This window comes from Sorex fumeus, unplaced genomic scaffold (assembly GCF_029834395.1).
Source record: "Sorex fumeus unplaced genomic scaffold, SorFum_2.1 ptg000015l, whole genome shotgun sequence".
Taxonomy (NCBI): domain Eukaryota; kingdom Metazoa; phylum Chordata; class Mammalia; order Eulipotyphla; family Soricidae; genus Sorex; species Sorex fumeus.
Genome location: NW_026606072.1, coordinates 13,735,553 through 13,753,409, shown reverse-complemented (window position 1 = coordinate 13,753,409; position 17,857 = coordinate 13,735,553). Strand labels below are relative to the sequence as shown.

Genomic DNA, 17,857 nt, shown 5'->3' with positions numbered 1-17,857 from the left:
TTCCATGAGCCTAGTCAAGATAATGATACTTACTTAGCATTTAAAGATTCTCTTTAACTGACCTAGATACCAAAAGAAACACAGTAGTGGCAGTGTATTAAAAAAAAAAATTATTTACATATCATTTACTTCAGAAAGATGAAGTGGAGGAAATACGCTTAGAAAGGAAGTAGTCTTGTTTTATTTAACCCATTTGTATTTTTGATGAAACAGCAAGGATGTGACTTAGAATCAGAGCTATAAAGGGACGAAAAGAATTTACCTGGTTCAGAATCTTACCTCTGGCCAAGACTAAAGTTATACCATTGCTGGCAGATAAAACTTAACTCCACTTAAAAGTAAACACCAACCAATATAACACAGTTACAAAAGAACCAGCTTTAGTAAAATCTGTCATAGCATCCAACAAATCTGCAATAAAAGACACAGCAGTCATAATAAAAGGCATTAAGAATTTTTGTGCAACAATGACAAACAGAATTTACACAGGAGAAACCACAACTGGCTAGTAAGTCAATCTCATCACAGTAACAGTACCCACTGTCTTTCTTGCTCAATTATATACTTGAACAAGCTTGCATGCTATACTTTAAATAGACTTGTTTCAACAAAGACATCAATAACTAGGATGTCACAAAAGTTTTGTAAACTTCACTTTTTAAAAAACAATAAAATATCCTTAAATTTTATAACCATTACAAACATGTGAACATTACCACTATATCTCAATTGTAAGTGGTTTATACACTTTAAAAATAGGACTGTTTTATTTTAAAAAAATACTGAAATGGCTCAACACTTTAAAATCAAATAATCTTTATATTTTAACAGTCTCTGTTTTATGGTCTTCCTTCTCCCACCACAATAGTCCCATTTACTCAAAATGACGACAGATGTCTCTAAGGGATACTGTCGTACTACATTCGGAAACTTCTAGTTCTTTGAAATGGCTGGAAAGGGTTTTTCAGTGCCCACATTAGCAGTTGTGGTTTCGGTTTAGATTTTTCAGGAAACAGAAGTGCTTCACTTTCTGGTGTGGGAAATCGTTCTTTGTAGACATCAGGATAAGATTTCTGAAACTAAAATAAAAAAGAATAAAATGAAAAACATCCAAAAGGAGTAAAAACTTCTTTTTAAAAGATGAAAGCCAATGAAACCTGACAGTCTAATTTTAAGTTTCTGACCCCATAACTTTTGTTTTTATTTATTTTTTGTTGTTGTTGTTGTTTTAATGCTCCCTACTATTCACCAGGAAAGGGGAGGGGAGGGAGGGGAGAAAGATCACAACAAAATTCACTTCAGCTTTTGCTAAACCATTTTAATACATAAATCTAATTCACCTTTAAAGTGACCTAATATTTAAATAAAATTCTCATTTTAGTTGTATTTCTTAAAGTTTCCCCTACTGCCAACGATAAGTAGACTGCACTGTAAAATATTCATAAGTAACTCTGATTTTGAACTTTTACATGGAAAATTTTGGCCCAAATATATTTCACCATCCTAAGCTTCTCCAATTTAGCCCCACCTTCTTCTGCCCACAGAAAGGAGAAAACATCCTGGAATATATTACTTTATGAAAACTAAGAGAGGCAATATGTTTTTCCTTTGATCCCACTACTGAAAGGTATCTACAAAATTACTCAGGAAAAAAGTACTACTAGGAGTCTTGAATTCTGCTGCTCTGTGTATAGACCTATAGACCTATATATATATATATATATAATATATATAAAGCTATAGACATTATATACATATATATTATATATATATATAATGTGATCAGGACTCCAGCTCTGCAGGATTCAGTCTTCAAAAGCACAGCTCTGTGGCTGAAGTGACAGTGTGTGTGACTTGTCCGTCTGAGGCACTGGGTTAGATTCCTGGCACTGTAAGACAGAGCAATGCCAAGTGTGATCCCCAGAATAAAAAATAAAATAAATAAATTTGTAGTAATTGCTCTCTCTTACCATGCCACATATCAAAACAAGAAACAAATAGTGGGTAACTGAAATAAAGAGATTAATAATGGTTAGAGAGAGTTACAGTGAAATATAAAGATTTGGAAAGCTAACCACAACTGTGCAATTCAGTGCAACTTCTGAATATGTGAACAAAGCAATAAATATACTTTCAAAAATGTTATGCCGGGGCCGAGAAACAGTACATTAGTTAGGATGCATGCTAAACACATCTTTTATTTATTTGGGGGTCTGTGTGTACGTGTGTTTGGGTTATGTTTGGATGTGCTCAGGACTTACTCCTGGCTCTGTGCTCAGGGATCACTTCCAGGGGGCTCAGCAAACCATACAAAATGCCAGGGATTGAGCCCACTATCCTATGATATGTATTATCTCTCCAGCCCCCTGGGCATACTTTAATCAACCTAGACTTGGTTCCCAACACAAGGTCTCTAGTCATTGCTGGTTGCAGACCCTGCGGCCCCCAAGCACTGACACATGAGGCCCTAAGGTGCCCAGAACAACCAGTGTTTCCCCAGTATTCCCAGCTCAGTAGGGCCCCAGCAGCATCGCCCCTGGAACCTATGCACTGAACTGCTGGCCTGGTTGGCTGAGGATATCCTGTGGGACCCCAGGGCCTCCTGGTGCAGCTTGGGAAGCCCCTTCACTCCTAAATTTTTTTTTAAAGAAAGCTATGTTTCTGGGGCTGGAAGGATAGCACAGCGGGTAGGGTGTTTGCCTTGCATGTGGCCAACCGGGTTTGATTCCTCCTCCCCTCTCGGAAAGCCCAGCAAGCTACTGAGATTATCCCACACGCATGGCAGAGTTTGGCAAGCTCCCCATGGTATGTTCGATATGCTAAAACAGTAACAACAAGTCTCACAATGGAGACGTTACTGGTGCCCACTTGAGCAAATTGATGAACAACGGGAGGACAGTGCTACAGTGCTATGTCTCAAAAGAGAAGAGTTACACAAAATCTATTCGCATAAATGACAAAACAAACAAAATAATGGCATTGAGGGGGGAAATGACCTGCACAGAACATCCCTTTTGTTTAGTTTTGGGGCCACACCCAGAAGTGCTCGGGGCTTATTCCTGGCTCTGCACTCAGGGGTCACTTCCAGTATGCTCGAAGGACCATACGGGGTGCCAGAGTACTAACCCAGGTCAGCTGCTTGCAAGGCAAATGCCCTACCTGCCCGTAGAACATCCCTTTTACCTGTTTCAGTTTTTTCTTCTTCTCTTTGGTGGAGAGTTTGGCATCCATTATTACTTCCTCCAACAGGGCTGCCAGAGGTTCCTGGGAGCCGTAGGCTCTTTGGTATTCAAATTCCTCTGGACTAATCTGGCGGCAAAATGATGGAGCAGATAAAGTGATATCCATATCAGCTCCTGGGTATTTTATCTGAGGCAAAAAGAATCGTAGTGAAGGGGGGGTTGGGGGAAGTGTATTTTAAAATGATTTGTAAAAGTTCACTCAGATCAGATACAGTTCATCTCCTAATAGTAATACCATGACATTCTCGAATTTTTGGAAAATATATTGAATGGTGAAAGCATTTCTTTAAAAAAAAAAAAGAAATCTTTTAACATCAGTTTTAAATATGTTATGTTTACCTTTTTAACCTAAGTCAATTTAATAAACATAAAACCATGTGTCCTCTTTTTATAAGATCTTAACTTTATAGAGAAATGAAACATGCTGGCTAAATAATCGAAGAGAGTTCTAACAGTGAACACACACTGAGTTTTCCAGATTCCTTCCTGTCCTTGGAGAGAGAAACACACATTCAGCTCAGCTATTACAGAGAGAGAAATAATGGAACCATCTCCAAACATGTCAGAAACGAAAACCATGAGAAAGCAGCAAATATACAGATACTGAGCAGGATAAGAGGGAGATGGAAATAGTAAGAGAAAAGAAGATACCAAGACCTATGAATAATACAAAAGCATCCATTAAAAATATTTAATTTCAGAATACAAGAGGTTCATCCCCAAACTAGAACTCCATCTATTCTTCTGTAGAAAACTTTTATCTTCTTTACTATTTTGGTTCTAAGATTTTTTTTTTAGCTTAGTTAAAGCTAAAACTAAGTATTTTGCCAGGAAAGGTTATTATGTGAAGCACATCCCATGGCTGGCAAATACCAGTTTGCCAGAACAGTTAGACAATGTAAAAGAGACAGAGGAGAACCATAAGGTAGGTGAGCTACATGGTATACACCTAATTTTCTATTTGAAGCAAGAAGACCAAAAAGGGGCAGGAAATGCCAGAAAAAGAGGGAATGAGCAAAGAACTCGATCCAAATGAGTAAAAGTTACAAGAAGCAAACTGCAAAGTCCATAAAAGGCTGCTACCAAAAACAATGGCGGCCTCTCAACCGACTTCTCCCGGTCAGCCCTACAAGTGCTATGGAACAATCCATCAGAACCGTGCAAATAACATAGTTGTCTTTCAAAAAAGCACTGCACTAAATATGACAGGATGGCAGGGCAGGAACCTGTGTCTGAGGACAGAGATCAACAGGCTGAGTGCTAAAACAACCGTTCAGCAATTCTGCTGCATTCTTCAGAGAGGAAAATGTCACTGAAAGCTTGAGTAATTACAGATTTTATGCAGAGCCATCACAGTGGCTCTTCACAGGATTATATTCATCTACAGCTGAATTAATCATTACAGCTCATCCTTCTGATCTTCAGCTGAGAGCAAAGAGCTCACAGGTCTAATGAGCTCAAATACAATACAAAAATGTGCCTTGTTTGTTCACAGAACTGAGTATACAGAGAAACACAGTCACTACTATCACTTGTCTTGCAGAAATTTGGTGCAATCCTTTCTTTCTTTACTTTTTCTAAGCTTGGAGCAGAGGAGAAAGGAGATTAAACTAAAATAGCATTTTTACCCATTACAGTAGTCAAGTTACCTAGAACTGGGGGTTAAAGGCAATATTCTAGGTGGACCAAGACACAAAGCAACAAATATTTTCTTAATCTACTGATGGAAATATAAATTGAAGCAATCATTTTAAAAGAACAATCATTTTAAAGGTGGGATGCAATAAACAATTTAAACATATTCATAACTGAATGAGTTAAATTCAATATTTAAATGTATTCTGACCATGTAATGCCAGCTATTCTTAAGAATTTATTCTCAAAAAATTTGCGGGAAAATGGAAAGCACCTAAATATCAATCAATAACATTAAAAATAAGTTATGGTATATTCATATCATGAAATCCTACATGGCAAATAACAACATGATTGTAGACTGTCGGGGCCGTGATGCTGCTGCTGGTGGTGGTGATGGCAGCAGCATTACCCACTGAATGCTCACTATGTGGGAACATCATTATAAGCACTTGATGTATTTGAAGCCATTCAATCCCCCAAAACACCCCTCGGAGGCAGGTATATACCACTAACATCCCATTTTACAGATAGAGAGAGAAAAATCTGGACAGGTTTTGAAGCAAAGCAACATTCAACAGCTTACCCAAGGTCACAAAACTAATAAAGGGCATCTGAGGAATTCAAAGAGCAGTGAGCTCTAGACATTAAACATTGTATTTAAAACATTAAAGTAAGAATATCTGTTGCTTTTGATTTCTTTTTAAAAAATTCAAAATGCACCCTTGAAACAATAATTACCTATCTCGATGCTAAGCTCCCTGGTCTTCCTGAACTGCAGAACCTCAAAGAACGCTTAAGCAGAAAGAGCTTTAATCATTCGGGTGGCAAGCAAACACATATACCTTCACCAAATGTTTCTGCCTCCTCAGGCTTAAATGAATATCCCACTTTGGGCTCTCATAATAGTAACAGATTACATTTCCTTTGCATCATTTTTAATATATCACAAACAATGATAGTTATCTTTCAAAGAGTATCTACCGTATGTCAGACATCTGTGTGCAAGGTTATAGTATAGTATTCTATTCTCCACAACAACTTTAAAGACCAAGGTGGGCCACAGAGATAAAACAAGGCTCGAAGTATTCATTTTATATGTGGCCAACCCAGGTTCAATTCCCAGCAGAGCATATGGTCCCCTGTGTAGCACCGGAACTGAACCCTGAGTACAGACCCAGGAGTAAGCCCTGAGCACTGCCAGATATCACCCCAAAGAAACAAGCAAGAGAAGAAGGGGCAATCTTATCTCTCCTGAATCTAAAATCTAGACTGGTTTAGGGACATGCCCAAAGTTACACAACCAGAAAAGAGGGAAGTCAGGGGCTGTCTAGTTCTTTATCGATAAAGAATACAGACATCACCATCTTCTACCACTCTACATTTTGTAGCAATAGAGAAGGAATATGGCAGTTAAGAAAACTGTTTCTGGAAAGACTATGTCAATCTGAATCCTGATTCTGTGGTCTTGGACAAGTTATTCAAGTTTTCTATGCCTTAACTTTCTCAGAAGAAAAATGCAAAAACAATAATAGTCTCTCCATTACAGAGTTATTATGCGTTAAGACATGTACTGCACATAAATCATTTCCATCAGAAAATATATGTAGATCTGAGCAAACTCATTTAAGGAATTTGAAATTAAAATTATGCAGCATTGACTGACACAACAAAACCAAGTAGACATTCTCTAAATATTTGATGAGAACAGCAAACACATAGTGCTTTCTATGTGCCAAACCCCTATGTACATTATTTCACTTTAATTCTCATGGGACAAGAAGTATAAAGGGGTCCAGTGAGCTTACATGACTTTTCACTGGCAATTTTATGCAAGCGATAATATCCCCCGCTTTACCTGTACTCTTCGTAGATGAGCCACACGTTCCTCTATGGAGGTCTGCAAAGCCACTGGAACTTTGAGAATCTCCTGGTAATTGTCCATCAGAAACGTCACTAATCTAGCAGCTAATAATTCATCTAAATCCACTTCATCCTTGGAACATAAGATGCAACGGGAAAAAGTCTGAACCATCTAAAGAAAATGAGGAGAGAAAGATTTTTTTAAAAAACAACATACACGGGACCATAGCAATAGCACAGCGGGGAGGGCGTTTGCCTTGCACGCGGCTGACCCGGGTTTGATCCCCAGCATCCCATATGGTCCCCTGAGCAATTACCCAGGAGTAATTCCTGAGTGCAAAGCCAGGAGTAACCCCTGAGCATTGCTGGGTGTGACCTAAAAAGGAAAAAAAAAACCAACACATACGTCCTTTTCCTTCTTCTGAAATAGATCCAAAAAAGCAGATGTGACCAGTCAGTAAGAGAAAACCCACAGCATAAGTCACACATCCTACCTGTCACCTGGCCACGTGTGGTCATCTTCAAGAAATTGCTATCAAGGCCGGGGAAATAATATAGCAGGTAAGGCACTTGCCATGTATACGACCGACCCAAGTTCAATCCCTGGCACCTCATGTTCCCCTGAGCCCACCATGAGTGATTCCTGAGCACAGAGCCAGGAGTAAATTCTGAGCACCACTGGTGTGGTCCCACAACAAAAACAAAGCAGAAAAAGCTGATCACATCAACCAGCACAAAGACAATCCACATCTCATCTTACAGAGACTAAGAAGAGATGCTTATCTGAGTTGTTAAATTTTTTTATTTTTTGGCTTTTGGTCACACCCCACGATGCTCAGAGGTTACTTCTGGCTCTGTACTCAGGAATTACTTCGGGCAGTGCCGGGGGGACAATATGGGATGCCAGGGACTGAACCCTGGTCAGTCGTGTACAAGGAAAATGAATGCCCTACCCACTGTACTATCACACCAGCCCTTTACCTGAGTATATTTTAATGGCAGTCCCTTTTATGAATGAGATTTAAATAAATATAAATGTATCTAAAGGTACACATACATTCTGAAAACTTATTACCACCACATCTTGCATCCTTTAGCACTTTTATGTTTAAAGCACTTTATAGTTATTTAATTTAGAAACATCCTAATTTTTTTATTATGTTGATGCTATCAGGCTAGCGCAATAGCACAGGGGGTAGGGCGTTTGCCTTACACTGCACGCGGCCAACCTGGGTTTGATTCCTCCATCCCTCTAGAAGAGCCCGGCAAGCTACCAAGAGTATCCCACCCGCACGGCAGAGCCTGGCAAGCACCCCATGACGTGTATTCGATATGCCAAAAACAGGAGTAACAAGTCTCACAATGGAAACGTTACTGGTACCCATTCAAGCAAATCGATGAACAATGAAAGGACAGTACTACAGTGTTACAGTTAATGATATCAATTAATAGATTATAGACTTGTTATAAAAATTTGTTAGCATAGTCTCTGCAATCCAAATGTAATATCTTTCCCAGTTGTCTGTTTTATTTTTTAGTGCTAGAGACCAAGCCCAGCTTTTCATATTTGCAAGGCTAACATTAGATTTCCAGCCTCTTGTTCATTTTTTTCCTCTAAGATGACAGACCTAAATTTGGCTAACTTGAGCAAAACCATTAGAACTGAGTCCAGAGAGATAGTACAGCTAGCAGGCTACTGGTCTTACATGCAGCCAACCTATGTTCAATTCCGAGCACCACACTGCCAGCAGTGATCCCTGAGCATAACTGGGTATGGCCGCCAAATCCAAAACAAATCCAAAAACCATAAGATCTTATAAGAAGCATATTAAGTGATGATTCCTGATGATAAACAGAAACAGAAAGTATACTATAGCAATTACCTTACAGAATTCATATTAACTATGACCTGTTTAATACTATTCTTCAGATGGACATTCTATCCCGAGCCCCTCCCCACTTTTTCCTGATAAGCTTTAGGCATGGGATCTAGTGATTTATTTTTAAAGGACAATTTTTTTAATTTGTCAACGTACTGCAGATAATATTTTATTTTCACTCGTTCATGTTTACAGAAAGATGGCTCCATCTAGTGAATCTTCATCTAGGGACTGTAAACTTCAGGCAGTCAGTGAAATGTCAGGTACAATCTTACACATCAATTTTCCTACTCATTTCTTTTCAGACTTTTCCCCATCTTCTGTTGGTTTCTAGAGGTTTCCTGCTTCCCATCTTAGAGCTAAGATTTTTCCTCAGCTATTGCTACTCTGCTGTAGAGGCCTTCCACTAAGTTATCTATTCCACCTACCATACTCTTTAGTTCTGTCAGTTATGGTCGTAGTTTCCTCATTTCTGATCTCATACTTTCTTATACCTGTACCATTTTTTCTTTGATTTCATTAACTCTCCACATCATGGTGTTCCTAAAGTCTCCGAGAGTTTCTAGACTTGGGTGGGGCTAGTAGAGCCTTATGGGCTATTACCTTCACCCCTTGGGATTGGTAACTTCAACACAGCTTCCCCACTGTGTCTGCTGTTTTCTGGGATGAATTTTCATGGTTCACACCGTAGGGATATTCTTGAGGCAATGTGGGGTAACCCAGGACTTCCATGGGGATCTTAGTGTCTCCATGTGAGACTGGAGGAACAGAAGTCTTGAGTGACTATTTAGTATTCCAGCAGCGGAGGGTGAAGTTGGGCTCCATCTGGTCCCCTTCAGATCTCTGTTAGTTGGCTAAGCTGTAGTAACCACTAGACAGTTTCAGGCAGGCCAGAAACTTCCCACCCCAGAGCCCTCTGGGGTGGGCTCAGAAGGCCCAGGTTTGATCTCCAGCAAGGTTTATGGTCCCCCAAGTACCATCATGAGTAATTCCCAAGAACAGCATCCAGAGTAGCCTTTAACAGCACCGGGCATGGCTCCAACCACCCAACAAAAACCACATTCTGCCATAACCCAGCAGAACTCAAAATTAGCCTATCTTTTTCAGCAAAACAGAGAAAGAAATATTCTCACTCGTGACCCCTTAAATTTTATCTGGGAAATGTAAGTTTTCTCGCTCCTCCCAAGTTGCCTGGTCCAACTATCTATTGTACTTCTTCCCTTTATAATCTCTGATCTATGTAACATCTTTCCTGCTGGTTATAAAGACAAAAGCTTTAGGGCTCTACTTCTGGAAGAATGAGTGTTGCTATCTTGAGCCTGTCCTTCTCCAGTTGACAGTAGAAGGCACAGAAGCTATACCTCTGCACTCAATAGCCCACCCGCACTCACTCTTTACGGTCCCTTAAAACCCTAAGAGCAGAAGAATATCTGAGTGGATCCCGAGCATGATTCTTTAAGAAGCCCTGCCTTATACCTTCTCCTGTTTGCCAAACTAGCATACTTTACTAGAGGAAGTTTTCCTTCGAATACACGTTAGGTAAGATGTTAGAAATCAATCTACCAGGGTTCGGGTGCCAAATCCATCACACAGCGGTGGCATCTCCTTGTTTAAGCAGATCCGTGCCATCATCCTCATCAACAGCTGCAACTTCCTCCTGTTTTCAGGAGGCAGGAGGAGGCAGCAAATCTGAAATGCTTCTATGGCCATTTTCTCTTTCTGCAACAATCCTGATATAGAAAAAAGAAACTTTTAATCTTTTCAAACTTATAGCATATGTGGCCATTACATTCACAATCTATGAAGCATATCTTACTAAAGATGACATAAAACATGTTTACAGTCAACTATATTGAGATAACTTGTATTTTTTTCTTATTTTAACCCCACCCCCACCCCCGGGCCTGCAGCTTCCTCTCTGTCTGATTCCTCTTTCTTTTTTTAAATTGAATCACCATGAGATACCATTACAGACTTACAAACTTTCATGATTACATTTCCGTCATACAATGGTCGAGCACCATCCCTCCACCATTGCCCATTTTTCCACCACCAATGTTCCCACTATCCCTTCCACCACCCCCTGCATCTCTGACAGGCACATTCCCTCTTCCTCTCTCCTTTTGGGATAAATAAACTTTTAAAAAAGGCAAACCATTAACTGGGAGATATATATATATATATATAGTAAACGCAGCCATTCTTCCTTCCATGCCTATGGCAGATATATCTACATTTTCATAGTATTCTTTTCCCATTAAACCAGAGTCCCCTGCTTAAGCAGGTATATGCTCACCACTTACAAGCCTTCCTGGGCCCCACTATTTTCCTCTAAGGAATACCCATGCCATTTTCCATAGAGGCTACATCTATATGATCTAGCAATACTGCTCCTAGGCATTTAGCCAAAGAATATGCAGACACTAATTTGAAAGGCTATGTGAATTCCTGTGTTCATACTGTTCACAATGCCCAAGACATGGAGTCAACCTAAGTGCTCATCAACAGATTTCCGGATTAAGGAAGCTGTGGCATAGATACTCAATGGAGTATTACCCTGCCATTAAAAAAGTCTAATAGTGCCTTTTGAGACAAAACAAGTGGAACTTGAAGTGATTATGCTAGGTGAAATAAGCAAGGAAGTATAGAAAGAATGCTGGATGGCTTTGCTCATGTGAAATATGAGTAACTAAAATAAGTTTAAAAATAACATAACCAAAAATAAATAAATAAATAAAAGCGTAACTACATGCTATTTTTCACATTTTTTTTTAAAGTTGAGTAAAAGCTAGGAGAGATGGAAGGAATGAGTAGAGTTGCCCTTTTTGGGTGGTGGAATGGCACTAAAACTTTAGAAGCAGAAATGGTACAAGTTATACACATACGGAGATGTGAAGTTAAATCTGTGAAATTCCATAATATAAACCAATGATTCATGAACTTTAGTAAAAACTAAAACATTTTTAAATAGCTACTATTCTTTTAAATAGCTACTATTCTTACTACATGTAATGCATGCATATGTTGTATATTACTTTTCTTTAAATGCCTCCTAACATACAATTCACATTCAAAACAGTTCTGCCACTATGCCTTAAAATTACAGAGTTTGAACTAAAGCTCACATGTAACAAACAGACAGCAGTCATACAGATATTTTGATTTGAGATCAGGAGATAAATCTAGGAGGAGTCTTTCCAGAGTTGAAAAGCCTTGGGACAGGAAAGATGGTACAGTAGTTAACTGCCTGGTATGCAGCCAACCCGGGTTAGATACCCAGAACCATATATGGTATCCTTGAGCACTCCCAGAATGATTCCTGAGCATAAAGCTAGAAGCAGGCCCAGAGAACTGTCAAGTGTGACCCCAAAATATGCATAAATTAACAAGCTGAGAAGTCTCAGTCCCTGGGTGACCAGTGAAGTGGTGTGGGCATAATAAGAAAGAAGACAAAGGGAAAGGACTGAGACACTTAAATGCTTCTTGACATCCAATCCCAGGGACATTATTTTTCAATCTATTCAAATGTCAAAGCGGGACTTACTTTAATTCTGCCTTGACACTTGGAGTGCTATGCATTGCTTTCTCTAAAACATGCAGGACATCTAGGTACCCAAAATCGCTTAATCAGAGCCTTCATTTCCAATTCCTTAACTTGTTTCTCATTGCCAAACATTTCCTAATAATAGCATTTTAGATTTACATTTCACTTGCTAAAGAGAAATGTTTCAAACTTTCCCCCACATTTTGTCAATTATTCTAGTAGCTATTTGTACTGTAAACTGCTTATATATTTACTTGAGCCAGGAGATGCCTAGTCATTGTCCTAAATTTCCATAGTTAGGGAGTACCGAACTCCACTTTATTACAATATGCTTGATAGTCAGCCACTGTATAAGTAATTCAACATGCTTAACTTGGCCTATCTGCATCTTAAAAGCTCCAGTCATAAGGTCTGGGGTCTGAGACCACCACTAGCCAGAAATTTAAATTGACATAGGCAAGTACTGTTCAAGTGTGTCAACTCAAATAGGCACTCTCTAAGGGAGAAAGTTAGTTTTCCCTTAAGAGTACATGGAGATATCAATAGAGAGAAGTTGACACTGACGGTGGGACTGGTGATGAACATTGTATACCCAAAAAATTCAACTATGAATAACTCTATTAATCACAGTGCCTTCATTTTTTTAAAATGTATTTTTACAAACTGAAGTACCCTTGGGTAAAATTCTAGGATAACTTAAATACAAGGCTAAGATGGCATATTTTTAGGTTCAGATTTCTTGGAATAACTAGACATAAAAGAATGGTAAATTAACTTTACGAACAATTTTAGATTAAAAGCCAAGGAAGAGATCTCAGTCAACTGGATTAGATGATGCAACATTCAATCAGTCTTGTAAATTTCAACAGCACTTTCAAATTAGCAGGAAGAAGGGAACAAAGGGATATTGTTTCCATGTTCTAGGCTACAGGTGTAAATAAAACCAGGAGTTACCAAGCCAATTGCTTACAGTATCAGAGAAATGAAATAAACAAGGAAAAGGAATCAAGTGAAATTGACTTCAGTGTCTGAGAGCAATGGAAAATACTAGATATTTGGCATTTGGAGTTCATGTCCATAGACAATTGTTCTTTCTCTAGAAGGCACTTATATTGCCCCAATAGTTTGTGCCATTGAAAATTCATGCCCTGAACTTCTAGATCTTTCCATTTTTCTAAGGAAGCTAAAAGAGAATTATCATATGAATCCTCCATTTCCTAAAGTTTGATAGTTAATTAGTTGTATTTATAAGCCATAGTTGGTTCACCAACCACCAATATGGGACTTCACATTGTAACTTGTTACACCACTCACAAGTTACCCAACTTTTTCAAAGAATGTAAAGCCCTTCTGTGCTTCCTATCTGCCTTGTTATTCTCAATGTGCCAAACTATTGCATGATATTGCAGCTCAGTGGAGCTAGGGTATGTGAACAGTATCCTTTCTCAAATTTACCTCAAACATGATTCAGCAAACTTTAACAAGAACTTAGAAAACGACTTTCCTCCCCGTCCCAACCAGACCCCGAGTGCCACCCACAAACGGCCTCTCTGGCTCCTGATCAAGCTGCTTAACGGCCATGATCCCAGAGACTCAGAAACAAATCTGGAAACCCAGAGGCTCTTGGCAGAAATGCGTCCGGACCCCGCAGTAGGTTACTGTCGCTGGGCCACCCAAGGGGGGAAAGGGTGCTGTCCCTCCGTCTGCTCCTTTTGGCGGCTCAGTGGACGCCATCCTCCAGAGGCCACTGGACAGTCAGGTTTGGGCCCTCAGTGACGAGACAGCAGGGCCTCATGGGATGGAGGTGGAGCCGGTCCTTTCCTCCCCGTCCCAAGGAGACCCCCAAGTCGCTGCCCATGAATGGTCTCTCTGGCTCCTGATCAAGCTGCTAAACAGCCATGATCCCAGAGACTCAGGAACAAATCTAGGAACCCAGCAAGTTCTGGCAGAAATCCCTCCAGATTTAATTGTTAAAATTTCAGAATTTCAAAATCGTGAGGCTTCTACTGAAGCTGTGCAACATCATATGTTATTCACAACCAGCAGTAAAAAACGAATTGTCTACTGTTGCCTTTTTGGCAGATCTGAGTGTTGGGGTAAAATCCCAAGTTTTAATGGTGGGTCAGGTGTCAAAATATTGAACGTAATAAAAGTAGAGAGAGAGTAATGTGGAGGTCATCTGCCCCACAGGTAGGGGGCGGGTGTGGGATAGGGGTATACTGGGATTTTTGGTGGTGGAGAATGGGCACTGGTGAAGGTATGGGTGTTTCATTGTATGACTGAGACTTAGACCTGAAAGCTTTGTAACTGCTCTCACAGTGATTCAATAAATAAAATTATAAAAAATCATAACTGTTATAATATGTTATAATATAATTGTTATAATTGTTATTATAACAGCTGATGTTGCTGTTGTCCCAAAATTCCAAAAGGGATCAGACCACCGTCTCCTTTGTGCAAAATTCTACCTCACAGAACGAGGAGAAAAGAATGCAAAGTTTAAGAAGAGAACTCCCAGAATGACCACCAACTGGGAGCTCTTTGGCTCTGTTGTGGCAACATGGGAAGATGCCGTCATTGACAACATTGATGAGGAATATGATCGAATGATTCAGCACCTCCATGATTGTGCGAGGAATGCCAAGAGAGAGATAACCACAAAAAAACACCTTTCTTCGAACACTCTTGAACTTATTCGCCAACGTGGCTTGGCACATGCCTCAGGCAACCGCAAGCGAACATCTGAGCTGGCAAAACAATGCAGAGAAGCCATCAAGGATGATCTCAAAGACAGGAGAGCAGCGGTGCTGGTAGATGCGGCAGAAGCCAGGAAAAGCATTCGTAATGCCCGCCTGCCCTTCACCAACTACAAGACCAAGATGACTGCCCTCCGACATCCTGATGGATCTATCACATCTTCCAGAAGGGCAATGGAGAAGATTATCCATGACTTCTACTCGGATCTCTTTAACAGCCATGTTCACTTGCCCACATACCACATTCCGCGTGATGAATATGTCGTTCCCAATGTCCTCCCTTCCGAAATCCAACATGCCATCTTGTCGGTAAAGAAACAAAAAGCACCTGGCCCGGACAAGATCAGACCTGAACACCTGAAGAACTTACCATCAGTACTCATCAATACACTGGCTCGGCTCTTCACACGCTACCTGTCTGAATGCAAGGTTCCATCCCAGTGGAAAACCAGCAGGACTGTACTACTGTACAAGGGAGACATCCACAACACTGGCAAATACCGCCCGATCTGCCTGTTGTCTGTCATCTACAAACTGTTCACTCTAGTCATCCTAAATAGGATTGGCAGAACACTAGATGAAGGACAACCATGCGAGCAAGCCAGGTTCCACAAAGGATTCAGCACCATCGACCATATCCACACAATAACCAAACTCATTGAGGTTTCTCGGGAGTTCAAGATGCCGCTCTGTCTGACATTCATTGATTTAAAGAAGGCCTTTGATTCTGTTGAGATGGAAGCGGTCATGGAAGCCCTAGCCCATCAGGGCATACAAATTCAATACATCAGGATGCTCCATGAGCTCTATTACGGATTCACTACCAGGATCTCACCATTCTACAAAGAAGTAATCATCCATGTCAAGAGAGGGGTTCGGCAGGGTGATACCATTTCACCGAAACTCTTCAGTGCCACCCTCGAGAACATCATGCGACGACTGGAATGGGAAGGAATGGGAGTGAAGATAGATGGTCGGCAGCTACACCACCTCCGCTTTGCTGATGACATCGTTCTAATAACACCAAGCATCAGCCAAGCAGCACAAATGCTGACCGACTTCGAACCGTGAGTGTCGAAAGGTCAGACTACAGCTGAATCTTATGAAGACAATGTTTATGAGAAACAGCCTCGTTCCGGATGCTCCATTCACTCTCAATGGAACCACCATCTCTGAATGCAACAGTTATATATACCTAGGTCAAGAAATCAACATGATGAATGACCTGGCACCTGAGTTGCGCAGGAGGAAGAGAGTGGCTTGGAATGCCTTCAAGAGCACTGAAGAAATAACTAAGAGAACAAAGAACCTCCAGCTACGAGCACATCTCTTCGATTCCACTGTTCTTCCTGCATTAACATATGCCTCAGAGACCTGGGCCCTACGAAAACAGGATGAGAACGCTATTCGGGTCTCTCAAAGAGGAATCGAAAGAGCTATGCTTGGAATATCACGATTCACTCAAATGAGAGATAAATCAGGAGTTCAACGCTCAAGAATCAGGGACGCTATCTCATTTGCCAAGGCATCAAATATCAAATGGGCTGGACACGTAATGAGGTTTACAGACAACTGCTGGACTAGAGCCATTACTGACTGGATTCCAACGGGACGTCAAAAGATCGCATGGATGCCCACCTACAAGATGGTCAGACTTCTTCGTCAAGACCCTGAATGATCGGTTTGAGGCTCTACATGTTCCTAGAACGAACAGATGCCATTGGGCTACGGTAGCACGCAACAGGGATGAATGGTGACGTTACTGGCACCCGCTCGAGTAATTCAATGAATAACGGGGGATCAAGTGATCAAGTGATAAAAAATTTTAAAAAGTAAGGTGGAGTTCATGCACAATTCAATCAGCTAATCAGTGGCTGAATAAATAGCAGTACTCCTACATTAAAAAAAGAAGAAAGAAAAAATATATTAACCTTGGGCTGGAGAAATAAATAGGTAGAAATAAATAGGTCTGCACAAGGCAGACCCAGGTTCAAACCCGCCCCCTCATTCAGCCCCCCAAGTCTTCCAGCAGTTATCCCTGAGTACAGGGACAATACAGGTATTCCCAATACAGGGAAAAAAAAATATATATATATGTATATATATATATATATATATATATATATATATTTTACCCCCTCTTTGATTTGTTGCCTACTGTCTGAATGCCATCAAATATGGTGTGGTAATTATGGAAAATGGGTAGGGAGTGTCTTATGATGTGTCCAGGAATATGTTCACTCATATGTGAAGCTCGGTCCAAGCATGTGGAAAGCGGCCTGGAACATGGTGGCAGTTAGGTTGTGGAGGTCAGTTGCCAGGGCTGGGTCTCTTGGGGTGGGGAGGGCTCTCACCTGCCCCCTCTGGGACACCCCGAGTGAAAACAGTCTAGCACCCAGATTATTTTCTGGAGTCTAGAGTCCCAGATTATTTTACTATAGAATATTAAGAAAATGGAAACTTAGAACAACTATGCTTCATTCTGTTTTTCTGCTATAGTGGAGGCCACACCTAGAGGTGCTCAGGGGGTCATGTGATGCTGGGGATTGAACCCAGAAATTCAACACTGCCACTTGAACCAAATCCCTGGCACCAGTAGGCGATGTTTTAAATCCAGTCTTTAGAATCCTTTCTTAACCAGAGGCACAAAGACAGTAAATAGCTACAGTGACAATTTGCTCGATTAGACCACATGCATATTAAACAAGCAGAACTCAGTAGGCATGCGCTTGTTCACCAGGCCCCAGTCCTCCTTCCATGAAAACAAAATACCAAGACCCAGTGATAATATGGTTAATCCCTTCATCTGTTCTCAAACATGGTCTCTCTGAAAACATGGTTATCTCTCTAGCTTATAACTGCTATTTTGGTTCTAATCAGAAAACCTACAAAATCTTAAAATCCAAAGTATCGTGCTTATGGGACTAGGTAAATTAT

At 40.4% G+C, this 17,857-nt stretch overlaps 1 protein-coding gene across 1 annotated transcript in view; it reads right to left on the bottom strand.

Moving 5' to 3' along the window:
- Positions 1-248: 248 nt before the first annotated feature.
- DEPDC1B (DEP domain containing 1B) overlaps positions 249-17,857 on the bottom strand; it is a 74,067-nt gene continuing 56,458 nt past the window's right edge. The window contains exons 8-11 of the mRNA XM_056112038.1: positions 10,184-10,350; positions 6,736-6,912; positions 3,184-3,369; positions 249-1,079 (exon numbers count right to left, since the gene is read on the bottom strand). Of these exons, the coding sequence (XP_055968013.1) occupies positions 918-1,079; positions 3,184-3,369; positions 6,736-6,912; positions 10,184-10,350 (692 nt within the window). The 3' untranslated portion in view covers positions 249-917. The remainder of the gene's footprint in view (positions 1,080-3,183; positions 3,370-6,735; positions 6,913-10,183; positions 10,351-17,857) is intronic.